This window comes from Trichomycterus rosablanca, chromosome 1, assembly GCF_030014385.1.
Source record: "Trichomycterus rosablanca isolate fTriRos1 chromosome 1, fTriRos1.hap1, whole genome shotgun sequence".
Lineage (NCBI taxonomy): Eukaryota > Metazoa > Chordata > Actinopteri > Siluriformes > Trichomycteridae > Trichomycterus > Trichomycterus rosablanca.
In genome coordinates, this window is record NC_085988.1 from 59,129,323 (window position 1) to 59,156,705 (window position 27,383).

At 40.1% G+C, this 27,383-nt stretch overlaps 1 protein-coding gene across 1 annotated transcript in view; it reads left to right on the forward strand.

The window, feature by feature from the left end:
* The window catches only part of syn3 (synapsin III), a 178,429-nt gene extending 173,993 nt beyond the window's left edge, over window positions 1–4,436 (forward strand). The window contains exons 13-14 of the mRNA XM_063004723.1: window positions 2,085–2,232; window positions 4,120–4,436. Of these exons, the coding sequence (XP_062860793.1) occupies window positions 2,085–2,232; window positions 4,120–4,243 (272 nt within the window). The 3' untranslated portion in view covers window positions 4,244–4,436. The remainder of the gene's footprint in view (window positions 1–2,084; window positions 2,233–4,119) is intronic.
* Window positions 4,437–27,383: the final 22,947 nt, after the last annotated feature.

Sequence of the window (27,383 nt, forward strand, 5' to 3'; positions counted from 1 at the left end):
TCATTATTTCCTATGTTGACATCTTAAGAAAACTGAAACCAGGTCATCTCTTTGGAATTGTATTAGTTCCACAGCCAGACTCAGTTTTGTAAGTGCAAACCACACCTCCAACAATATTCCATTACATGCTTGTTGTTTTGTCTGGTCAACTTCATTACATTTATTAATAAACATCCATTCATGCAATTCAGGCCTTCAACACATTTCAAAAAAAGTTGGGATTGTAAAGCATTTACTGCATTGTAATGTTGCCATTCTTTCTCACCACAGTTAAAAGATATTTTGCCATGGATGATACCAAGTGATGAAGTGTTTCAGGTGTTTTGTCCCATTCTTTCTGCAAACACGTTTTTCTGAAGGTGTGCAATAGGGTTGTCGCTGACACATTTTCCGTTAAAAAATTCTTCACACATTCTATTTTGAGGCCAGTCCAGTATCCATATCTTCTTTGTTTGGCAGCCATGAACAGTATAATACAGTATAAAACAGTGCAGTACAAAGGTGGCAATGTTAAAAAGCGTGACTTGGTGGTGGTGCAGCTGGAAGAATGGGTCCTGCACTACATGGTTTCTAGATCCCTGTGTCCAGTCACTCTGTGAGGAGTTTTGTATTTCAGTTTTTCCTATCTCCTAAATACATGCATAACATAAATTGGTTGATATAAACTGCCCCTAGGTTTGAGTGATTGTGTAAGCATGTTTATTGTTTGTTTATTAGGATTTTAACATCATGTTTTACACTTTGGTTACATTCATGACAGGAACGGTAGTTACTCATTACACAAGGTTCATCAGTTCACAAGGTTATTTCTAACACAGTCATGGACAATTTAGCATCTCCAGTTTACCTCACTTGCATGTCTTTGGACTGTGGGAGGAAACCGGAGCACCCGGAGGAAACCCATGCAGACACAGGGAGAACATGCAAACTCCACACAGAAAGGACCCGGACTGCCCCACCTGGGGATCGAACCCAGGACCTTTCTGTGAGGCAGAAGTGCTACCCACCGGGCCACCCGTGTAAGCATGTAACCCAGCAATGGAATTTTTTTATGTTCATTGCGTTTTCACATTTTGCTTCCTTTGATTTTGAGTATTTTCACACCCACAGTAACACTGAACATTATAAATGTTAGTAAAAGAATGACTAGAAGGAATCAATAAACGATCAAGGAAACTTATTAGCATTGCAATATTTGCGACCTCTGGTGGTTGCGTGTGGAATGTTTTGACGTATATTTGTCCTCTTCTCAAAAGCAAGCACCCCAGTTTAAGTAAACTGTTTTATTTAATTAATTAATTAATTCATTCATTTATTTATTAATTTATTATTGTTGACAACAGTGCTAAAACTTTACAGTGATGGTAGAGTTTATGCTCAAATTCCTTTTAAACATTTAGGTTTATACACAAAGTATACATTGTACTAAATACAACAATAATTTATGTATTTAAAGACAAAGAAGAATATGTATTACTCAACAATATGTATTATTTAGGCCGCTCAGGTGGCGCAGCGGTAAAGTACGCTAGCTCACCAGAGTTGGGGTTTTGAATACATCGTATCGAAGCTCAGCTCTGCCTCTCCGACTGGGTTGGACGGCCGCATGAACAACGATCGGCTGTTGTTCAGGGTTAGAGGGTAAAGAAAGTCGGATCATAGGTCCTCATAACTGGTGCAACTGCGGCCCCTGCTGGCTGACTGATGGCGCCTGCAAAGGGCTGAGGAATAACACTGGTGGGGGTGTGGCCTTCCGAGCACAGAGCCTGTCAAGTGTATGAACTCAACTCGCGCAGGTGAAAAATGCACAATCCGTACTGACTATGCGTGCCGGAGGGGGCGTATGTCAGTTGGGAGGCGTCCTCAGTCAGCGGTGAAGGGTCAAATCAGTATAGAGGATGCATTCAGGGTAAATTGGACACAATTAGACTGGGGGATAAAATTGGGGGGGGGGGAGTAGGAAAATATGAATATGTATTACTAAAAGAATATGTATTACTTTACTTTTGTGAAGTTTAAAGTGTGTGTGTGTGTGTGTGTGTGTGTGTGTGTGTGTGTGTGTGTGTGTGTGTGTTTGCTCGCAGGAGGTTCTCGCTCAGGCGCCGCCTCCCCATCTCAGTCGGCACAGGGATCTCCACAGCGTACGCGCTCTGCTAACACCTCTCCCAGTCAGGCTTTCCAGCCTGGCCCAATCCCATCAGCCTCTTCTCAAAAGCAAGCACCCCAGCTTAAGTAAGCCATTTCATTCATTCCTTATTCCTTATTGTGTTGAGGGCTCCTCACAAATCTAGAATAAACCTGGGTGTAGGACTAGGTTGATGGTGGGGTTGCGGGATGTGAGTATGTATAAGAGCCTAGTATGTTAGATATTATTAATATGCCATATTATACTTAGAACTGTTTGTCTTAAAAATAATAAAGAAATGATAAGAATGATGTTTAAGGCAATTACTTTCAATATGTCAGGACTCTAATGTGTGCTAATTAAACCTCTTCTGACAGCTAGATGAGCTGTGACCATTATAAAGATGAAGTTCATAGCAGGGCTGTCATAAAATTGTAAGGCCAGTGTGCAAAGACCAAAGGAGCACGAAAATTGGACCCCTGAGCAATTAAAAAACTAATGGTTTTGAGGAGGCCATTAATGGATCAGTATGGATTTATGTTTGAAAAAGCCAAATAATACATTCAATCATGGTGTGACAGCTGTCTGTCGCATTCATTGCTTTTACTTTTCCCTGATGATGTGCCCATATTTTAAGATGATAATGCCCTTGTACACACACTCCATGGTCACCCCAGTCAACAGATCTAAACATCACTGAAATTTTATGAGACATACATTGTGCATAGACAGTGAAGTAGATCTCATTGATCCCTTAAACAAAGAGTAGGCTTTTGTCCAACCTTTCATCACAATGCATTTAGAACTTGTACAAGACCATTTACAGTAAAACTAAAGCTGTTCTAAAGGCAAATAGTGGCCCTACTACTGATTAGCATCCTTAAATTAATATTTCACCAACCATTTCCAATATTTTGTTAAGCCCTGTTGTTTCTTATTAAGATATTTTAATACTGTTGGTAAGGCTGCTCAGGTGGCACAACAGATATTCAGAACAAACCCATCCTTAATTGTGCCTAACTGTGGCTAATATAAATGTGTATCTCAAATTCTATCACACTTTACACCAATAAGCCATAACATTAAAACCACCTCCTTGTTTCTACACTCACTGCTCCACTTACCATATAAAAGCACTTTGTAATTCTGCAATTACTGACTGTAGTCCATCTGTTTCTCTGCATGCTTTGTTAGCCCCCTTTCATGCTGTTCTTCAATGGTCAGGACTCTCCCAGGACTACTACAGAGCAGGTATTATTTGGGTGGTGGATCATTCTCAGCACTGCAGTGACACTGACATGGTGGTGGTGTGTTAGTGTGTGTTGTGCTGGTATGAGTGGATAAGACACAGCAATGCTGATGGAGTGTTTAAACACCTCACTGTCACTGCTGGACTGAGAATAGTCCACCAACCAAAAATATCCAGCCAACAGCACCCTGTGGGCAGCGTCTTGTGACCACTGATGAAGGTCTAGAAGATGACCAACTCAAACAGCAGCAATAGATGAGCGATCATCTCTGACTTTACATCTACAAGGTGGACCAACTAGGTAGGAGTGTCTAATAGAGTGGACAGTGAGTGGACACGGTATTTAAAAACTCCAGCAGCGCTGCTGTGTCTTATCCACTCATACCAGCACAACACACACTAACACACCACCACCATGTCAGTGTCACTGCTGAGAATGTTCTGAGAATGATCCACCACCTAAATAATACCTGCTCTGTAGTGGTCCTGTGGTGGTCCTGACCATTAAAGAACAGGGTGAAAACAGTATGTAGAGAAACAGATGGACTACAGTCAGTAATTGTAGAACTACAAAGTGCTTCTATATGGCACGTGGAGCTGATAAAACAAACACTGAGTGTAGAAACAAGGAGGTGGTTTTAATGTTATGGCTGATCGGTGTATGTTCATGTACTGATACTTTTACTATATGTCAGGATTGTTGAGACCTTCTCATCATTCAAATGTGTTTATCTACCTTTTTTAGCAAATCTCAGTCTCTCACAAACACCTTTACGGAGACACTGAAAGGAAACCCCGTAGATGACGAGGCCAAAGCTGAGACCATACGCAGCCTACGCCAGTCCTTTGCCAGCCTGTTCTCAGACTAATACGATCTTAAACGCGGCATGACCAGCACCCTCTGCAGTGTAGGCTCAGCAAAGTGTAAGCTTAAAAAAGAAATCTGGTTGATCTTACGATCATGGAAAATGCATGGAAGGCTAAGGTTTGTGTCACTGTTTGGATTGTGGCTTATTTTGTTTAAATACTTTTTACTTCAGTTTTGTTTTACTTAAGATCGTTTCCCAAATAAGGTCTCAACACCAGTACTTACTAACTTCCGATTCTACCAAATTGGCCTTTCCTTGTGAATAGACTAATAAAACTAAAATGTAGTTCAATGTACTCCAACTGTATGCAATTTTTTTTTACAAAAATATCAAAGCAAGAATTAAATTTCATATGCAAGACACAAAAGTCAAAAGTGACTTTCAGCTTCCAAATTTGAATGGCAATTAAAAACAAATCTAGTAGTTTATCCTTCCAAAAATGTTAAGTTAGGCTACTGTGTATAAAAATACTGTAGCATATTTCAGGGCAATGCCATAACAAGCTGGGAATAACATTTTGCACTGTACCCACATAGCATAAGCATGAAATACATAAACAATATTTTATATCATCTTATCTATTTAATTAATTCATTATTAAATAAGGTTCAGCTATTATAAGTGGTTCATAAACAGCATTAATTGGATACAAACTATCTGACTGGTGCAGTATTTCAACATGCAATATTTAACTGGTATATATAAGAGCAGTCTTCCATTACTAATCAATCTTCCCTTTATAAAAATGTACTAAACTGTGTATGTAATATAAAAACTACTCTGTTAAACATTCTAAATCTGTTGTTCTCAGTTACTATATTTATTATTACTATTATTGTAAACTCAGCATACAGTTATACAACTGTATTTTTTTACTTAAAATTTCTTTGACATTTCTTACACAGTTCTACAGTATATACAGTATGTAAACCAGTTTCTACACCACTTTAGCATAAATAGACTACTGTACTCAGTTGCTAACTAAATACAGCTTACTGAATTATTTATTTATAAAAATATCATGATAATAAAACTTTAAAATGTATAATCACCGGCCGCTCAGGTGGCGCAGCGGTAAAACACGCTAGCACACCAGAGCTGACATTTCGAACTCATCCGACTGGGCGGGCACCTACATAAACAACGATTGGCTGTTGTTTATACAGGGTGGGGAGCTGGATAGAGACCTTATAACTGATGCCATAACGACCTCTGCTGACTGCTTGATAGCGCCTGCACAGAGTCGAGAAATAATGCATTGATCAGGGTGTGGCTCTTCATACACAGCTGATCTGCATATCTGGAGGGGGGCGTGTGTCAGTCTCACTCTCCTTAATCAGAGTGGAGAGCAGCTTGGGCAGAGAGGAAGCGTAATGCAATCGGGTAATTGGATACGACTAGATTGGGAGGAAAATTGTGGAAAATGCAATTGGGAAAAATCACCAACATACAGTATCTAATAAAACAATTTCAATACCATTCATTAATCTGTACTAAGTGCTTAAGCTTGATCTGAGTTGAGATTGGTCCAGTGCCACCTGGAAGGTGCAAAAACAAGCTTCTCGTTCATTGCAGGGCAGTACACACTCAGACAGTTCACTCACATACACCGATCAGCCATAACATTAAAACCACCTCCTTGTTTCTACACTCACTGTCTATTTTATCAGCTCCACTTACAATATAGAAGCACTTTGTAGTTCTACTTTGTTAGCCCCCTTTCATGCTGTTCTTCAATGGTCAGGACCCCCACAGGACCACCACAAAGTAGGTATTATTTGGGTGGTGGTGTGTTAGTGTGTGTCATGCTGGTATGAGTGGATAAGACACAGCAGCGCTGATTGAGTTTTTAAACACCTCACTGTCACTGCTGGACTGAGAATAGTCCACCAACCAAAAATATTCAGCCAACAGCGCCCTGTGGGCAGCGTTCTGTGACCATTGATGAAGGTCTAGAAGATGACCAACTCAAAGAGCAGCAATATATGAGCGATCGTCTCTGACTTTATATCTACGAGGTGGACCAACTAGGTAGGAGTGTCTAATAGAGTGGACAGTGAGTGGACACAGTATTTAAAAACTCCAGCAGCGCTGCTGTGTCTAATCCAGAATGATCCACCACCTAAATAATACCTGCTCTGTGGTGGTCCTGTGGGGGTCCTGACCATTGAAGAACAGCATGAAAGTAGGCTACAAAAGTATGTAGAGAAACAGATGGACTACAGTCAGTAATTGTAGAACTACAAACTGCTCCTATATGGTAAGTGGAGCTGATAAAATGAACAGTGAGTGTAGAAACAAGGAGGTGGTTTTAATGTTATGGCTGATCAGTGTATAAAAGCAATCCACTTACTGGTGTGTTTTGTGAAGTAGCAGTAAAACATAAAAACCATACCAAACTCCATAAAGACATTAACTGGAGAAGTGAAGTGAACCCACATCCCCCAGATTCATGCTTTGTGTAACACCTGCTTTGCCACTGTTCCGCCTCAGTAAAATAACAGTGCTATCTAAATCTATGCTCTCTATATATATATATATATATATATATATATATATACTGTATATAAAATGTTGCCCCAAAGAAAAACAAAAAAAAATGCAGCTGTATGTTTTTACCACTTGCTGTATCTGTTATTGTAATAAAAATAAGGACCGAAATGTTATGCCACATTTTTGGAAGTGAAGAAATGAGTTACTTTGTATTGTTATAGTTGTTTCTGTATAATTGTTTTTTTAATAATTGTTTTTTTTTTTTTACAAAATAAAATTATTTGTTATAGGAAATTATATCTGTGATAGATAAGTTTTTTTTTATTAGCAGTTTGTTTTTATTTTATGTTAATGGACCAAATGTTCTGTTCAGAAAATTGAGTTATGCTGTATTGCTGCAAAATTTTTCTTTCATGGGAATGCTTAATGTCAATGTGTTGAAGTGGTCTCCTCTATTAATAAAATGCACACAATAATGTGCAATTAAAAGCCATAAAACCGTAATGAGGAACTATGTTTTGTAGTGGGTGATATTATTGATCTGTCACTGTTTTACGTACATGTTTTTTACTTCAAGCATACACGGTTAGGTTTCATTTGGATATATCTGATACAATCATGTACATCATATGTGATATCTCAAGATGACAAAGTAATACATGTAATTATCTTTGTATGTTGAACGATTCAAAGCAATTGAATCATTTATTTACTACAATGCAGTGGCTTTGTATTTGTTATTATTTTCTTCATTGTTTATAAACTGTATGACATGAAATTACAGTTATATGTATTACAGTGGTACCTTGTAACTCAAAAAATTTATAAAAAAAAAACAAAAAAAAACAATGAACAGTCTCATTGTTCAGCGCTCGGCTTGAGCATTGCGGTAATACGTCATCAAAGTGCCAATATGACACGAATGAGCTAAACTGCATTTGTATGGAATAACCGTCAGATTCACTCTGAAAGCTCCACATGTATCTGTGTTTAGCTGGATTTTCCTCCTGTTTCACTTTTAAACTTGTGTTACAGCTCGAGGTTCTGGGAAATTGTAAGAATCAGCTTTTTATTTCAGTGTTTTTTATATTATATTTGTGTTATTTTCAGTGTATAAGTGTCAAAAACAACCCCATTATTTTACATTAGCCTAAAATATATGCAAGTCCACGGGACCATGAAACACATTAACAGGTTTCCCATACATCCTTACGAGAAAAAATACCCAGAAACTCAACGCCTTTTAAACTCGACGCCAGTCCCAGAACCAACTGACGTTGAGTTTCAAGGTACCACTGTATTTATTTTGATCAGTGTAATTACTTGTATTATTTTTTTTATTTTATATTTAGTAAAATGTGGAAATATTTATTCTCATATAAATTTTATTTATTTTTAGTTGTTTGGTTGTTGTTACTATTAGACTTGCACAGTGTGCATTTTCCTTTGTGGACTTAAAAGATCTTTAATAAGGATGTCTTCATTACTGATCTTCCCCCTAACATTTGACATACCTGAGCATAATTAGATTATGAGTGATTAGCTTTAAATCTGAGGTGTAGCTGTTAATGATTTTAATCTACATTTAGAAGGCTACCTCATGTCTGCCATCTATTAAAATGCAAACCATGCATCAACTTATAAATTATGCAGTAAGTATTAAAGCTCAGAGATGTGTAACACATTGTATACATAGCAGTAGTTTCTTTCTACTTTTCTACTTTCTACTTTTAGACGATGACCATGAAGACTTGTAACAGTTATAAAAACAAAGCATAACCAGCCATTGCTAGATCATCCTTGTGATGATTTTAGTGTTATCCTGTACTTGTGAGCCTATAATATACACACATTATAACTATTAAAATGAACAATATGTGCAACCACAATACACCCACAGAAACAAGCCTGACAAGAAACACATGACAAGAATCTACAAACACAATCATATCATATTACATACTACAGTTATCATATTACAGTGAGTTATGCAGTGTTGTGGTTTTGTATAAGGTAAATGTGGCATGATTAAAACTCTCTCTCTCTCTGGTGCCTGTGGTGTATATTTCTCATGTAAATTGCTGTTGTCTGAATGCTTTGTGTATAGTGTGTATGAACATGTGTGGTTAAATGTCAGACATGGCATTTTGTTATAGTTTGGGTTCTCTATTTTGTTAATGGCAATGCTAATAAAATGGACAGTGTTTAATAAATTTGTCTTTTTGTTTTGCTTCCTTGACTGATAAAACTGTTGTTTAAAATTTCAAAATCACTAGGTGGTCAAAGCCACTAAAACTACAATACAACTATCTTTTTTTTTTTTTTAATGCGTTTTCTCCCTTTTTTCCTCCCGATTTTGTTTCCCGCTGCTGAGGGATACCCGATTGCATCCGAGGAGAGCTGTACTTCCGACACGTGCACAGCCCTCCTCTTTTCGCCCATGCATTTTGCACAGCTGTCTCTTCTGCCAATCAGGGTCCTTACACAGCGTATGAAGATCCCATTCCACACAGTCCGGCCCCCACCCTGCAGATATGGTGGCCAATTAGTATCTGCTGCAGGCACTGCCAATTGTGCCTGCCAGATGGTGCTCAGCTGACCGGTGGCAATGCCAAGTTTCGAACCAAGGAGTTCAGAATCTTGGCGTTGGTGTGCTAGCGGAATATCCCACTGTGCCACCTGGGCACCTACAACTATCCTTTTCTGCATAGTAACAGTATTTTACATTTACATTTATATCAAATTAAAATAATCAAACTGTCATGGGAGTAAAAATTGTCATTGGGATTAAAATACCATGTCTATTGCTAAACACAATTCATGTTTTTAATATAAACAACAGCAAAAGCATTTTATTTACAAGGTAAACTAGGGCAAACCAAGAAAAGGGACATTTTAAACTTTTTTTAGGAATAAATGCTATATTTCTACTAACAATGAATTTTTATTGTTTTAAGATGTGTTGTGTAAAACAGCTGGGGTTTTAAACTGGGGTTTTAAAGAAGCTGTGGCAGAGCATCTTTGTGTCTTGTGACAGAGCTCTAAAAAATATGTCTGAATTTGGAGTCAATTACAACTTATTTTAGGTTTGTGAAGCACACGCCATGAACCACAATATACAGTATATATAGCAGGGATGTTGAGCTTTTGCTAACGCAACGCAGCAGTTATAAACATAAACATGAGCTAGCAAAACGATAGTGTTTAGATGTGTCAGTTCCAATATCTATTAAGAAAAAAGCATTGCAAAAAGATGAAGCAAATGAAGTTTGCAGGACTATCCAGCTTCAGAACATAGTTAAGACCAACAATGTAAGTAAAAGTGCAAACTTATTTGCAAGATTAGCACAGTCTGGAATCTGTGAGGGCTCAAGTTAAGCCAGTGACAGGTAAACCAGTATACAAAATTACACACAAATGGTAGTAGTCCACAGTGCAGTAGTCCAGATGTCTTAATTGAAAATTTATTGTTTAAAAATATTTCATTTTAATAGCACACACCCTCTAATAAGTAGAGATGTGGCTGTGTTGAGAATGAACCAATCAGATTCAAACTCATATTAAGTAGTAATTTGTACACCTGCCATCCATTCAAGTGACTAATTAACTCTATATAAGTTTAGTTGTTCTATTAGTAGAGATTTTTTAGCTGCATTTTATGGTCTGAGCTTACAAAGAATCAAAAGGATCTCATTGTTGAATGAGGTATCAGTCAGAAGAAATGCACAAAAAGTCCCTAGGCATTACATACACCATGAACCACAGTAAAGACAGACATCAACAAGCAAATAAAATATGGCAACAGTGACATTACCACAAACTGGATGGGGGGGGGGCGGATTGGCATCCACGACATGAACTTAACCACCCTTAACCACCTCACTACCCCCATTGGCTGCACTCGGCAAGTCGTTATTATATATTACAATATTTTTGTTAAGTACAATTAAAATAACTAAAACTGTGTGTGTGTATATATACAGGGGTTGGACAAAATAACTGAAACACCTGGTTTTAGACCACAATAATTTATTAGTATGGTGTAGGGCCTCCTTTTGCGGCCAATACAGCGTCAATTCGTCTTGGAAATGACATATACAAGTCCTGCACAGTGGTCAGAGGGATTTTAAGCCATTCTTCTTGCAGGATAGTGGCCAGGTCACTACGTGATGCTGGTGGAGGAAAACGTTTCCTGACTCGCTTCTCCAAAACACCCCAAAGTGGCTCAATAATATTTAGATCTGGTGACTGTGCAGGCCATGGGAGATGTTCAACTTCACTTTCATGTTCATCAAACCAATCTTTCACCAGTCTTGCTGTGTGTATTGGTGCATTGTCATCCTGATACACGGCACCGCCATTGGATGCACATGGTTCTCCAGAATGGTTCGGTAGTCCTTGGCAGTGACGCGCCCATCTAGCACAAGTATTGGGCCAAGGGAATGCCATGATATGGCAGCCCAAACCATCACTGATCCACCCCCATGCTTCACTCTGGGCATGCAACAGTCTGGGTGGTACGCTTCTTTGGGGCTTCTCCACACCGTAACTCTCCTGGATGTGGGGAAAACAGTAAAGGTGGACTCATCAGAGAACAATACATGTTTCACATTGTCCACAGCCCAAGATTTGCGCTCCTTGCACCATTGAAACCGATGTTTGGCATTGGCACGAGTGACCAAAGGTTTGGCTATAGCAGCCCGGCCGTGTATATTGACCCTGTGGAGCTCCCGACGGACAGTTCTGGTGGAAACAGGAGAGTTGAGGTGCACATTTAATTCTGCCGTGATTTGGACAGCCGTGGTTTTATGTTTTTTGGATACAATCCGGGTTAGCACCCGAACATCCCTTTCAGACAGCTTCCTCTTGCGTCCACAGTTAATCCTGTTGGATGTGGTTTGTCCTTCTTGGTGGTATGCTGACATTACCCTGGATACCGTGGCCCTTGATACATCACAAAGACTTGCTGTCTTGGTCACAGATGCGCCAGCAAGACGTGCACCAACAATTTGTCCTCTTTTGAACTCTGGTATGTCACCCATAATGTTGTGTGCATTGCAATATTTTGAGCAAAACTGTGCTCTTACCCTGCTAATTGAACCTTCACACTCTGCTCTTACTGGTGCAATGTGCAATTAATGAAGATTGGCCACCAGAGTGGTCCAATTTAGCCATGAAACCTCCCACACTAAAATGACAGGTGTTTCAGTTATTTTGTCCAACCCCTGTATATACTGTATATATATATATGAAATTTGTTGAGGGGGACCAAAATCTCCTAGTTACGCCACTGGTCCTAATGCAACACTAATCACTAATTAGTGATAGTCATGCTAGTATATGATAGTCATGTATCTAGTGTACACCTTAAAATAACTAAATAAGTGTAAAACATTTTTTGTTTATTGAAGAGAAAGAGATAATTGGTTAGGTTTTTTTTATCAAGCATGTTAGTAGTTAAATGTAATAGGACTGTATGGAGACTAGAGGGCAGCACCAGCAAAACAAAATTACTGCCATGTTCAAAACTCACAGTACAGTGAAATGTATTAGGTATAAGTTCTGCATTTTTTTATTTTTACTGTTCTGTATGTTACCTGATATTCACATAGGTTTACTATTTATGTAGTAATGGAAACATCTGTTACTGTGTACAGGAGATGATTTATAGATATCACTTAAACTGCACTATGTAAGAGCCTATGTTTAACATAGAGTCTGCACAACAAGAGGTTTATGTACTGTACTGCAACATGGTTTACACCACACAGAGTCTGAGACCAAATGGCATACTGTGCACTACAGAAGTAGACAAGATCTGGAAACAAGATGTCCCGCTGGATATAGAAAACTGGAATGCCAAAGTGTGCACACCCCCCACCCGCCACAGACATACAGACATAGTCAATCATGTTTGTTTAGTCACATGGATGACCAACAGCAGCACTTAGATTTGAACCCAGATCTAAACAGTGTTGGGTTAGGATGAAAACCCACTGTGCCTTTAGAGCGCTATGTCAATACTGATGTGTGTGTGTGTAGGTCTCAGGCTTCTTAATTGTTTTATTTTTTTTTTTTTAATGTTTCATTTCCAAACCCTGCCTATATTTTGCTGTTGCAGGAGTATTATGCCAATATGGCCTATAATGTCCAGTGGATACATACCACTATTTCTCATCAATGATGATGGTACCACAGCCCCTGGGCCATGGCTATTACATCCCTTATGGCCAGGTATTTTTATCTATCTACTGATATAAAGTGGGGGAAATAAGTATTTGATCCCCTGCTGATTTTGTAAGTTTACCCCCTTACAAAGACTTGAACAGTCTATAATTTTTATGGAAGGTTTATTTTAACCAAAAATTATTTTAAAATAATTGCCCATGAGGCACACAAATTAGTCCTGTCCCTGTATAAAAGACTCCTGTCACAGAATCAGTTTCTTCCGTTCAAATCTCTCGACCACCATGGGCAAGACCAAAGAGCTATCAAAGGACGTCAGGGACAAGATTGTAGACCTGCACAAGACTGGAATGGGTAATTCAAAAATGGAAGAAATACAAGATCACAGTCAATCACCCTCACTCTGGAGCTCCATGCAAGATCTCACCTGGTGGGGTAAGAATGATTCTGAGAAAGGTGAGATCAGTCCAGAATTACACGGGAGGAGCTTGTCAATGATCTCAAGGGAGCTGGGAGCACAGTCACCAAGAAAACCATTACTAACACACATGGCTGGATTATTGACCGGGCCAGTGGGGCCAGCGCCCAGGGGCCCTTGAGGTCAGGGGGCCACGGGTGGGGCCTGGCCCAAAACATTTTGCGATGCCTATCAACATTTATGATACAATATATTTTTATTTCCGAGGGCCCTCCATTTTAAGGATCCTCTGACTATTAGGGACTTTGACCACAGGGCCTCTCGGGGGCCCTAGCCATGCTTTTGGGGCCCCTAGCCATGCTTTTGGGCCCTAGCCATGCTTTTGGGCCCCTTATGAAAATGGATGAGGCGTTGTGGCACTGCTCTGACTTCGACTTCTGGCTATTAGGGGTCCTAGGAAAGAGGGGGGCATATTTTTAGAGGGCCCTGGTTATGAGAGCCCCTAACAGGGGGCCCTAGAGAAGAGCAGGGCATACCATTAGAGGGCCCTTGATCACAAGGGCCCCTGCTATGGGGCCCTTGACTTCCATAGAAGTCGTTTACCATGGCTCCTTGACTTTCTAGGGACCTACAAATTGCCAGGCAAGCTACCATATTTCATAACAGACGTTTTGTTGCAAATATGCGATTCAGGCCCTTACTTAATGTTTCTGAATTTGTATTGTTTAAAAATTATTATGTTCAATTTCTCTTAAGCGCAGAGACACAAATTAATTTAGCAATTTTGCAATTATTTAAATTGAAGACAAGCAATTTCAAGCAGTTTGAATGCATACACACACTTAACTGAGCTATTTGATGTTCTTTTCATGCCTGACAATATGTCCAACAGTGAGCTCACTTTAAAGGCTAACTCACTCGCTGCAGCATATCCTTCAGATCTGAACATGAGCCTGGCAGATGAATTGATATATAATATATAATACAAATCATTCATAACAGACAAAGAAAAATGTCCTAGTAAAATGCTCAAAACCATGATAAATTTGAATTTACAGTCAACCTTTCCAAATGTCTACATAGCACTATAGACTTTTTTTGACTGTGCCTATCACAAATTGTGAAAGGGAGCGTTCATTCTCCAAACTGGCTCGTATTAAGAATGAACTCAGGATTAGGATGCGCCAAAACAGCCTGAACTCACTGTCACTTCTGGCCATTGAATCAGATTTGGTCAGACAGCTTAATTTTGATGAATTAGTGGATGACTTCGCAAGAAAGAAGAGTAGAAAGAAACTTTTACAAAATAGATTCTTGTGTTAGGGTTAGTTATTGACAGGTTGTTTAATGTATTAATTTATTTATGTTTTTGGAGGGGGGGGCGCGCGGGGTGGGGGGTGGGGGGAGGGGGCTTGTTGCCCTGGGCAACTCTTTGCCCAGGGGCCCAGACTATCCTTAATCCATCCTTGGTAACACACTTCGCCGTAATGGATTGAGATCCTGCAGTGCCCGCAAAGTCCCTTTGCTCAAGAAGGCTCATGTACAGGCCCGTCTGAAGTTTGCCAATGAACACCTGAATGATTCAGAGAAAGCTTGGGAGAATGTGATATGGTCAGATGAGACCAAAATTGAGCTCTTTGGCATCAACTCCACTCGCCGTGTTTGGAGGCAAAGAAATGCCCGGTGGGGATGGTGTTCTTGGGGTCATATCCAGCATTTCTCTGCTCCCAGCTCCCTTGAGATCATTGACAAGCTCCTCCCGTGTAATTCTGGACTGACCTCACCTTTCTCAGAATCATTCTTACCCCACCAGGTGAGATTAGCATGGAGCTCCAGAGTAAGGGTGATTGACTGTGATTTCTTCCATTTTCGAATGATCGCACCAACAGTGGTCTCTTTCTCACCAAGCTTCTTGCTGATGGTCTTGTAGCCCATTCCAGTCTTGTGCAGGTCTACAATCTTGTCCCTGACGTCCTTTGATAGCTCTTTGGTCTTGCCCATGGTGGTCGAGAGATTTGAACGGAAGAAACTGATTCTGTGACAGGAGTCTTTTATACAGGGACAGGACTAATTTGTGTGCCTCATGGGCACATAACCGGTCTGTGGGGGTCAGAATTCTTGCTGGTTGGTAGGGGATCAAATACTTATTTCCCTTAATTAAATACAAATTAATTTATAACTTTTATTTAATGTTTTTTTTCTGGATTTTTTGTTGATATTCTGTCTCTCTCTGTTAAAATAAACCTTCCATAAAAATTATAGACTGTTCAAGTCTTTGTAAGGGGGTAAACTTACAAAATCAGCAGGGGATCAAATATTTATTTCCCCCACTGTATATATATATACAGTGTATCACAAAAGTGAGTACACCCCTCACATTTCTGCAAATATTTCATTATATCTTTTCATGGGACAACACTATAGAAATAAAACTTGGATATAACTTAGAGTAGTCAGTGTACAACTTGTATAGCAGTGTAGATTAACTGTCTTCTGAAAATAACTCAACACACAGCCATTAATGTCTAAATAGCTGGCAACATAAGTGAGTACACCCCACAGTGAACATGTCCAAATTGTGCCCAAAGTGTCAATATTTTGTGTGACCACCATTATTATCCAGCACTGCCTTAACCCTCCTGGGCATGGAATTCACCAGAGCTGCACAGGTTGCTACTGGAATCCTCTTCCACTCCTCCATGATGACATCACGGAGCTGGTGGATGTTAGACACCTTGAACTCCTCCACCTTCCACTTGAGGATGCGCCACAGGTGCTCAATTGGGTTTAGTCCATCACCTTTACCTTCAGCTTCCTCAGCAAGGCAGTTGTCATCTTGGAGGTTGTGTTTGGGGTCGTTATCCTGTTGGAAAACTGCCATGAGGCCCAGTTTTCGAAGGGAGGGGATCATGCTCTGTTTCAGAATGTCACAGTACATGTTGGAATTCATGTTTCCATCAATGAACTGCAGCTCCCCAGTGCCAGCAACACTCATGCAGCCCAAGACCATGATGCTACCACCACCATGCTTGACTGTAGGCAAGATACAGTTGTCTTGGTAATTCTCACCAGGGCGCCGCCACACATGCTGGACACCATCTGAGCCAAACAAGTTTATCTTGGTCTCGTCAGACCACAGGGCATTCCAGTAATCCATGTTCTTGGACTGCTTGTTTTCAGCAAACTGTTTGCTGGCTTTCTTGTGCGTCAGCTTCCTTCTGGGATGATGACCATGCAGACCGAGTTGATGCAGTGTATGGTCTGAGCACTGACAGGCTGACCTCCCACATCTTCAACCTCTGCAGCAATGCTGGCAGCACTCATGTGTCTATTTTTTAAAGCCAACCTCTGGATATGACGCCGAACACGTGGACTCAACTTCTTTGGTCGACCCTGGCGAAGCCTGTTCCGAGTGGAACCTGTCCTGGAAAACCGCTGTATGACCTTGGCCACCATGCTGTAGCTCAGTTTCAGGGTGTTAGCAATCTTCTTATAGCCCAGGCCATCTTTGTGGAGAGCAACAATTCTATTTCTCACATCCTCAGAGAGTTCTTTGCCATGAGGTGCCATGTTGAATATCCAGTGGCCAGTATGAGAGAATTGTACCCAAAACACCAAATTTAACAGCCCTGCTCCCCATTTACACCTGGGACCTTGACATATGACACCAGGGAGGGACAACGACACATTTGCGCACAATTTGGACATGTTCACTGTGGGGTGTACTCACTTATGTTGCCAGCTATTTAGACATTAATGGCTGTGTGTTGAGTTATTTTCAGAAGACAGTAAATCTACACTGCTATACAAGCTGTACACTGACTACTCTAAGTTATATCCAAGTTTCATGTCTATAGTGTTGTCCCATGAAAAGATATAATGAAATATTTGCAGAAATGTGAGGGGTGTACTCACTTTTGTGATACACTGTATATATCTCCAAACGCTGTGAAAGGACCTTGATTGGCAGATAGAGAGGCACCTGTGCAGAGTGCAGAGGTGAAAATGGTTTTGCAAAAGGCTGCGCGTGGGTTGGAGGAGACGGCGTGAGCAGCAATATACCCACCTCGACCGATCCCCCAGCAGCGGAAGACAAACTGACTACACTAAATTGGGAGAAAATGGGGAGAAAATGAATAAATAAAATAGGTTTGTGTTTTCCAATGTGATTCTTGGACATGAACAAAAATAGAATTATACAACTGAAACATGAATTATTAAAACTAGTTAAAATACTTGTAATAATATATCAATATGTGTGAAGTGCCGGAAGCTGAGAGTGCTTAGAGAAGCTGCTGCTTAGCCGCTGTCAGGAGGAACTGAAGAAGGAGAGGAAGCATGACAGAATTCTCGCAAAGAAGCAGAAAGAACTGAATGAAGCCACAGAGGTTTCTTTTTTTAAGTGTAGTAAATTGTTAAAAGCTTTAAGTTTTGTTTTTTGTTTTGACATTGAATTAAATTGAAAGAAAGCATTAGAATTTTTTAATAACTAATTACTAACATTCCCTGTAGAAAATATAGCAGCACTTGAAGAATGACCTAGAGAAAGAGAAGATCAGCACTTTCCAACTCTCCCTCCTCAACATGGAATTTACTGCAGAACTTTTTAAATTGAAGATGCTCCCAAAGCTGTTCATAAACAGCTAGATCGAACAAAAGCTTGTAGTAAATTCCAGCGAGGAAAACCTTGAATGTCTCTGCAGGCTGCTGTTACTCACCGGCAAGGACCTGCATAGTGAAGGGGACCAGGTAGGAAGCACATTGGTTCTCTTATAGTAGTCGAGAGAAAGTAAACACACATAAAATGTATAAAGTGAGACAATGCACTAGCAACATGGGTTGTCAGATTTCTAGTCAAACGGTCTGCAATCAGCTTTTTTAGTCCAGGTTCAGTCTGATAACCACTGAGATTAATTGTTGAGTAGTAATAAATGAAGGTGATTTTTATCAGTTCTCTTTATTGTAGATTATGTGTTGATGTGTTTTGTGGTAACGACGTTCATCTTTGTTTGTGTAGTACTTGATAAAGCTCTACTTCTCTGCAATCAATAAAATTACCCAGCAGAGAAAAATCTCATCTAGGATCTGCTGTATGCTACTGGTAAATACTTCAACATTTCATTATTCCTTCATCCCCTATTTCTCTCACCATGTCTTTAGTATTTCCTGTGGATTTATATCAGCTTTTGTCAAACTGATGCACCTCACACAGACCTGATCTTTAGCCTGGTTCATTTTGGTATCCATTTCAAATCCTCCTTCTCATATTAAGGATTCAGCCAAGCCAGGGGGCTCAGGCCAGGCATTCAGTCACACATTATTTGAACACCACTGACATTTTTTTCCTGGTCAAGAAGTACTGATCCCATTAGACTCGTCTACAACAAGCCGGCGCAGATCTGTGCATTTTCTGTGTTTTGGGTTCAAATCATTTTCCCTTCCTTTTCTGTGTAAAACAGAACAACTGGGAGCCCAAGAGCCAAAATCAGGGCACCAAAAACTGCAAGATAGTCCACAAAGAGGCTAAACAAGAATATATAAAATACTTGTAATAATATAATCAATATGTGTGAAGTGCCGGAAGCTGAGAGTGCTTAGAGAAGCTGCTGCTTAGCCGCTGTCAGGAGGAACTGAAGAAGGAGAGGAAGCATGACAGAATTCTCGCAAAGAAGCAGAAAGAACTGAATGAAGCCACAGAGGTTTCTTTTTTTTAAGTGTAGTAAATTGTTAAAAGCTTTAAGGTTTTATTTTGTTTTGATATTGAATTAAATTGAAAGAAAGCATTAGAATTTTTTTTTTAATAACTAATTACTTTCTGAGAAACTCAGAAAGAGGTGACCATTAAAAACCAAAGTGTCAGCACATCCCACCTAAGCAAGATCAACAAGGTACGTAAACCAGTGTAAGGAAACACTTTTTATCCAGATTTAAATCTGAGGTCATGTAAACATAAAGTTGTTCTACTTTTAGATTGTGGTCAGGGCATCAATTCATTTCATCTTACACCCCGTTTTCTATTTAATTTAATTTACAGACTTGTAACTTGAACTACCACCATCTTGATGCCCCTGGACAAGGATGCTCATGGAAAAATATGGGCATCAAACCAAAAACCAGCATTGAATTGGAAAAATATACTTATTTTTAGGCAAGACACCGTGTTTCACTTATAAATTCATTTAGTGCTTTCATGAGTTCTCAGAGTTATAGTAGCATCAGGCTAACAGTAGTACACTATTCCATATTAGTTTAACACTTACATACGTTCCAGCTTGCTTTCCATTAGTAGTTTCTTCTCTTTTCTCTTTCACAGAAGGAACTACAGTAAGAATGATCACTGTGACCAAGATCAGGACCACCTTGAGCGCTGGGACAGGCGGGACAGAAGATACAGAGGAAAGAACAGCTGCCTTCAGAATAAACAACCATGAGCAATAAAATCCATTAAATTTCAAACCTTGTGCATTTGATTGTGTTCACATTGAGTGGTCAGTGGAGCTTCTTTAAACCAAACTTTTCGTCATGTCTTTATAGTTCTTGGTTTGTGCATAGGTGCCATGTAATTAGAGGTCCACTTCGTGCGCTCCAGGAACAGTGGTTATCCCTGAAGGCACAATCTAAGCCTAAGTCAGTGTTGGAGTATGTGCAGTCTTTTCAAAAGAGAATGGAAACTGCATGACAATTGGCAGCTTGTTTATTATCCCAGTCACAGGATCAGATAAAGAAGGGGTACGACCGTAAGCTTTGTTCTCCTCAATCAGAGTGGGAATCAGCATTGGTGGAGAGAAAGCATGATGCAATTCGGCAAGTGAAAATGCATAAAACAATATATATATTTATATATATATAAAAGACAATAATGTGCATTTCCCAGAGGCCGTACCAATTCGTTCCCTTCACTCTCGTGTCATTGGAAAGGCTTTGAATTCATTTTGTACCACATTTGGATTGCCAAAAGTGATACAGTCGTACCAAAGCTCTAATTTCTTGTCACACTTATAATAAAGAAACCTGTGATAACGCATTAAGGTTCCACGGCATACCACCCTGAGTCGCAGGGAGCCCTGGAACATTTTCACCAGACTTTCAAAGATATGTTTCGTACATTTTGTTTTGGGTTGGTGAAAGACTGGGATGAACGATTTTCCGTTTTTATGAGCACCAGGATTATCGTACAGTGGTTATCCCTGAAGGCACAATCTAAGCCTAAGTCAGTGTTTGAGTATGTGCAGTCTTTTCAAAAGTGAATAAAAACTGGGATAATAAACAAGCTGCCAATTGTCATGCAGTCATAGGATCAGATAAAGAAGGGGTACGACCGTAAGTCGGCACCCCGTTCGTTTCAGGTTGGCGTTTTTGGAAAAACTAAGTAATGAAAATTGAAAAGCTTGTGTGTGTCACATAAATTTGTTAAAACGGTATCGTGCCCATCCATCCCAGACACTGTATGGTTTGCCTAGGGTTTGTTTGCTAAATTCCATGGCTCTAGAAAGTTTAAACACAAAATTAGCTTTAATGTCTCCAAATGCACAACAAGATTTAAATACCCTGATTGACTCATTCCCGGAAATGTTCTCCAACACCATAAGGAGCACCTCAGTGATATTGATGGTCGGTGACCATCCACCTATAAAACAACATCCATACAGAGTTAATACTACTAAATGCAAAATTATTAAGCAGGAGACGGCGCATTTAGTTCAAGACGGTCTCACCACTCCTAGTTTTAGTCTGTGGTCATTGCCCTGTATACTGGTACCCAAATCGGATGGTACATTTTGCTTTTGTATGGACTTTCGAAAAGTCGATTCAATAACTACATTTGAATCCTATTTTTAACAAAGGATGGAGGATTGTGTGGATATTGTCGGTTCAGCAGATTTGTAACCAAGCTGGATCTGCTAAAAGGGTATTGGCAGGTTTCCCTTACTCATTTCTCCGGTTATGGCGTTTGGATTATGGAATACACCAGCAATGTTTCCACGCCTTATGAACATGTTGTTGTCCGATGTTTCCCAGTGCGCTGTTTACCTGGACGATGTAGTCATTTATACTGAATCCTGGGAAGAGTATGTGTCAGTTTTAAAAACTGTTTTTGCTTGCCAAAAAGCTAATTTAGTGTGAATTTGGAAAAGGTGTTGTCTCTTACCTGGGCAAAGTTGTTGGAAGTGGTCAGGTATAGCCACTAGATGCCAAGGTCCAGGCAATGCAGAACTTTCCTGTGCCTACCACAAAACGAGAGCTGCGACGTTTCTTTGGTATGGCCAGCTATTAAATTTATAAAAATTTCTCAACATTAGTAAACCTCCTCACTAACTTGTTACATGCAAACATACCATTCGCATGGTCCCTCAAAGCTGAGAGTGCCTTTGTATCCATCAAGATCCTATTACGTGAATCCTCTGTGTTAGCTGCACCAGTGTTTGATAAACCGTTTAAATTAGAAGTAGACGCATGTGATACAGGTGCAGGTGCTGTACTCGTTTAAGAGAGGGCTTGGAGTTGATCATCCGGTCTGCTACTTTTCAAAAAAGTTTCTAAAACATCAGCTCGCCTACAGCACAGTGGAGAAGGAGGCCCTGGCACTGTTATTAGCCCTGCAACATTTCGAGGTCTACCAGGGTAGCAGCAGTAGTCCTATCCATGTCTTCACAGACCACAACCTGTTGCTGTACCTACACAGAATAACTAATGCAAACCAACGGCTAATGAGGTGGTCTCTAATACTGCAAGGATATAATTTAGAAATCTTGCATAAGAGGGGACTTGACAACCTTGTATGGGTTTCGTTTTGTGGGTGGGGATGTTAATGCCCGGTTGAGGAGCAAATTATTAGCATTCGCACTAACGCAGCGAATTATTAGTATTCACACTCTCATGTGCTTTTGGTGCCGTCATCTCTCTCCAGCAAAAATGCCCAATGGATCGCTGTTCCGTCAGGAGGCTTGACCAGAGGACAGCGAATCGATCGCATTTTGGCAGTGGCATCGCCAATCACCAATCACCATGGCGGATCCTGGAGAAGAAGAGGGGCTTATGCTTCAAGAGTGTAGAATCGGCATCTATTCGGCAGCTTCGGCTCAGACTGACATTGTGGCTCCGGTGACTTGTGGATTGCGTTGTTTAGTGCGTGTCACGTTGTTTGTGCTTATTGTATATTTAGTGTTGCCGTCAGTGTTCGAGTGTGTCTGTCCTGTTATCCGTTTGTTGTTTGCTGTATGTTGTATATAGTAAGAAGCAATTGTAAATGGTCATCCGTTATCACTTCTCCCCACCTTCTGTAAATATCTGCACTTATTCTTATAAACCCATTCTCGCGCATTTGGTGTGGTCTGTCTCTTTTGTGGTTCATTTTTACCAGTTGAAAAACCAGTCTATTTAAAGCATTATTTCCTCATCTCCTTTACAAATAAATGTTATGGCCTTGTCTCCTAGACTGGGTCGTAACACAGCTTTATGGCAATAATTTGAAAAATGCTGCTTCATGCTCCATTTGAACTGTTCCCCTGTACACAAGGTTAACAAAGACATGGTTTAATGGTTTTTGGTGTGAAGGAACTTGTGTTGCTTGAATGAACCCCTGACTTTAACGCTACTGAACACCATAGAAAGAAATCAAAACATCAATTGCAGGCCAAATCTATTAGTCCAGCATCAATGCCTTACCTGATGGACACAAACTCCTACAGATACACTTCAAAATGTTGTGGGAAGCCGGTGTAAAAGCTGTGCATGTAACGGACTGCACTGGTGCGCCTGATCGGGGAGAAGCTCACCAGTAAGGGGTTGGACCCAATTGCAGTGGAAGTGAAGGGAAATTGCTTGTGAAAACAAAAGTGAAAATATAAAACTGATGAGAGGGTGACTCCAAGAACCTCTCACTGTTGTAGACAAAAACACACTAAGTGTAATCAGAAGAGAGCGCTAGGTGGAACCACGACCATGGCCAGTCACCCACCTACTCAGTCCACCAGACTCCCGACACAGAGCCGTGGCCCCAATGCTTCTCTGCTATTCTAAACCGAGAAAAAGGAGAAAAAAATCACAAGGGAGTCGATTACGGTATCACTCTAAGTCAATTGGGTAAAACGACACTGAACTCGGAGTCGACTTAGCAGCAGAATCGCTGGCGTAGGAAAAAGGGCTTCTGGAATGCGGAAGTGAACGCTAAAGGCGTTTGTATCCTTCGAGCTTTAAGAAGTCGCTCACTTCTGTAAGAAGTTAGGGAAAGTAAGGAGGAACGCACACTGGCCAACTAACTTACAGACTGAACATGTCTCAGCCCTGATCGCGTGCATGGGGATCTCTTAAATAGAGCGCAATCAGGTGCTGCCAATTAGCGCAGATTGGCGCTGCTGCAGCTCCTGGGATTTGCAGTTCATTTTGGACTACGACGGGTCGACTTGCACTTCCAACTGCAGCGCAGGTAATCGACCCGTTACAGTGCCACATGAAATATCTGAATCAAAAGTCATATTTACACTCCCAATCTGTTGAGGCCCAGGGTAACACTGACTAAAGTAGAGAGGGAAAGAATTTTTACAGCAGAGAAACTGGTTGAAGGGTAGAAGTGTAAATTAGCTTTGCCAAGAGCACTGACACAATCCCACACCATGACAGACCCTGGCTTTTGGACTTGTTGCTGATAACAGTCTGAATGGTCCTTTCCATCTATGGTCTGGAGCACTCAGTGTCTACTTCTTCCAAAAAAGATCTGGAATACTTATTTGTCCGACCACAATACACATTTCCAATGTTTGATGGTCCAACCCAGATGCCTTTAAGCCCAGAAAACTCGATGCTGCTTGGATATGCTTCACACTGCTTCAGTGACATGGGTTTGATATCTGTTTATTGTCAACATATGTGAAGAGTTTAACATGTTCTATCTCTGTTTGTGTTTCCTCTGGGTACTTTTGTATGCATGCCACTAGGTGGCTGGTTACTGGAATGCTGGAACGACATCAGTGTGTTTCTGCCCTACACCCAGTGTTGTTATAGGCTCTAGACCTTCTGTAGTTTTGACACTATATGGCCAAAAGTATCTGGACATTATTTGATCAGTTTTGAGTGAGGAACTACAGTGGCCTTTGGGATAAATTAGAACATTAATTGTGAGCCAGGCTTTCCCATTCATCATCAGTGCCAAACACTACAAATATTTTTTTTTAAGTGAATGGTCACAGACCTACTTGAATCTTTTTTTTGACACAAAGCCTACAGTCAAAAAGTGCTTTGACAATATTCTCTCATTTATAAATTCTTCCCAAGGTCTTCATGTACGTCATTCACAGCCTTCTCCCTTTTGATAAAGCCTTCCCGTTGCCTGTGTGTGTGTGTGTGTGTTTGTGTGTGTGTTTCTTCATTCTGCATTGCCTTTAAACATGTGTTTTTCCTGTCACTAAAAAGAAAAAAAGAAAATAAGATGCAGCACTTTCTTAAGTTGACAAAAAAGGAAAGACCTTGGTCTCCATAGAAACTGCTATACCTCAGTGAACACAGAGCAACAGAGGAGGAGAAGTAGAGGAGGAATGCAGTGTGTACTGGCACTAAGACCAATATACACAGCATGACTAACACAAAGTGATGTCTTTGGTTGCTATATTTTGTGGTTCCCAAACTTTTTTAGAGTCACCCTGTAAATAACTCCTATCATCACAGCAGCTTAAATGAGTCCATACTTTTCAAAACCTTGCAATGACATTTATATTATGTCTTGACTATAAAATAATTAGTAATAATAGTTAAAACATAGAATGTAGCCAAATATGTGATAGTTTAGAAATATATTTGCATATTTAAGATATTTGGACATGTTTGCAGACTGTGTAGGTACTGCTGATGAAGTACAGAGTGGCAACTTGATAACTTACATTATATAAAGTACTGTATATGGCCAATAAAACATAGACACCTGACTATGATTTTTGCACATCCCTTTACAAAACCATGGGCATTATAATGTTGGCAGCTATAATAGCCTTCAATCTTCTGGAAAGGCTTTTCATATTGGATATTTTGAAGCATGTCTGTAAGAATTTGTGCCTATTGTGTCAAATTAGCATTCATAAAATCGAGCATTTATATTGGGCAAGAAGGGTTGATTTGCAATTGACGTATAAATTTGTTACAAATTTCCAATTGATCATGTTTATTTGGGTTGAGGACAGGTCTATGTGTATGCCAGTGGAGTTCATCCACATGAAACTTGGAGCTCACTTTGTGCACAGGGACAAAGTCAAGCTGAAGTTCAATTAGACCAGACACACCCAGCTTGATTACTGCCAGCCCTATTATAAACACTGAGTGAGAATAAATGGAATTGGAGGATCCAACTTAAACAGCACTTCAACTCATCATTCTAATCTAAGTATCTTTTCAATCTTATCCTGGCTCCTGCAGCAGCTCTTTTTCTCATTGTGGTATGTTCAGTTATTCTTTCTCCATCATTAGTAGTTAGTCTGGCAGATAAAATTTCAGTGTTAGAAGGGTGCATTTGGAGTTTAGAAAAGTTTTAGAAAAAGTAATGGTGGGAAATGCTAAGAAACAGTGTTAACAGACCTGAATGCCACTAGTTCAGAGGTAGAGCTCCCGACTCCAGCATTACAGCCCTCAAAGTGAGGTGACTGGGTGACGTCTTGGTGACATAGCCATAGGCCTAAGCACCAAACTTTTCAGGTCCATGTGTCTAACAGGTATTCCCAACTTAATGACGCACTCGCTGAGAAACCTGTTAAAATAGTGTTCTGGTTATAGGAGACTCTCAGCTTCGACACGTGCGTATTGCTACCCTTATAGAGACACAAGCAATCATAGTCATCTATATTCATGGGGGCCAGGGCACCCAACGTCAGAGCAAATCTAAATGTGCTGGCTAACGCTAAACATAGATATTTAAAGACTGTTATTCACGTCGGCACTAATGACGTACATCTGAGAAAATCTGAATGAGTAATGTTACAGAGGTGTCTACAGTACGTTAGCTAGAATGATGTCCGAGGCAGCAGTATGCTCTGGTCCCTTACCAATTTGGTGCAGTGGCGAAACCTACAGCAGGTTAGCATTGCTAAACTGCTGGATGTCTAAATGTTGCCCGGAAAACAACATTGCTTTTGTAGACAACTAGTCCACCATTGAGGGCTTGGTTTCCACCCCTCGTGGGAGGATGCTGCTCTTATTTCTTGCAGCATAGCTAACAGGCTGATAGGAGTTGTTTTACCAGTGAGGCCATAAATTGTGGCTACTCCTTTTTTATGACCATTAAGATGTGGCTTATGTTCATAACTGTATCCAGGAGGAGCTGCTTCACTTAAACCTAGACACTCATCAGGACTATTCCAGATATGTTTAAGCTAATTACTATTTACCGGGCCACTAGTCCTTATTTACAATTTCTTGCTGATTTTCTTTCTGAATTAGTCCTATCAACCGAAAAGGCTATAATTATTGGAGACTTTAATATTCATTATGACTATAAGCATGATCCACTTAAAGAATCTATTTTAGGGTATCATCCAAAATGTAACAGGACCCACTCACTGCTGTAAACATAGCTTGATGACATACAAATACACATACAAATGACTTGATTCTAGATCACGCTCTCCTAATATATGAAGTGTGATTATCTAATGATATTCAACTACCATGTGGCTTTTAATCCAAGCGCATTATCACGTCTGCAACTGCAGCAGCCTTCATTAACAGGGTGGATGTGGATGGCTACACTTTAACCACTTAAATTGTACACTGGGTCTCATTTGTTCCACATGCCATCCATGACATGCAGTTCGAATTCTTTTAATCTTACTGGCCAGAAAGGATCCAAGGGTGGTTTGCTCACTATACAACACCCCACCCAAAGGTGCGGTGGAACACCAAAGCTGTAATCAAAAAACCTTTCAAAGCATAAAGAGAAGGGGATATATACACAGGCCAAATCCCCTTATTAATTTATCAAAACCTTACACTATTACACTATAAACAGATTAAACAAGACAATAAGGGGTTACAATTAAATATTAAGCAATGAATATACAACCC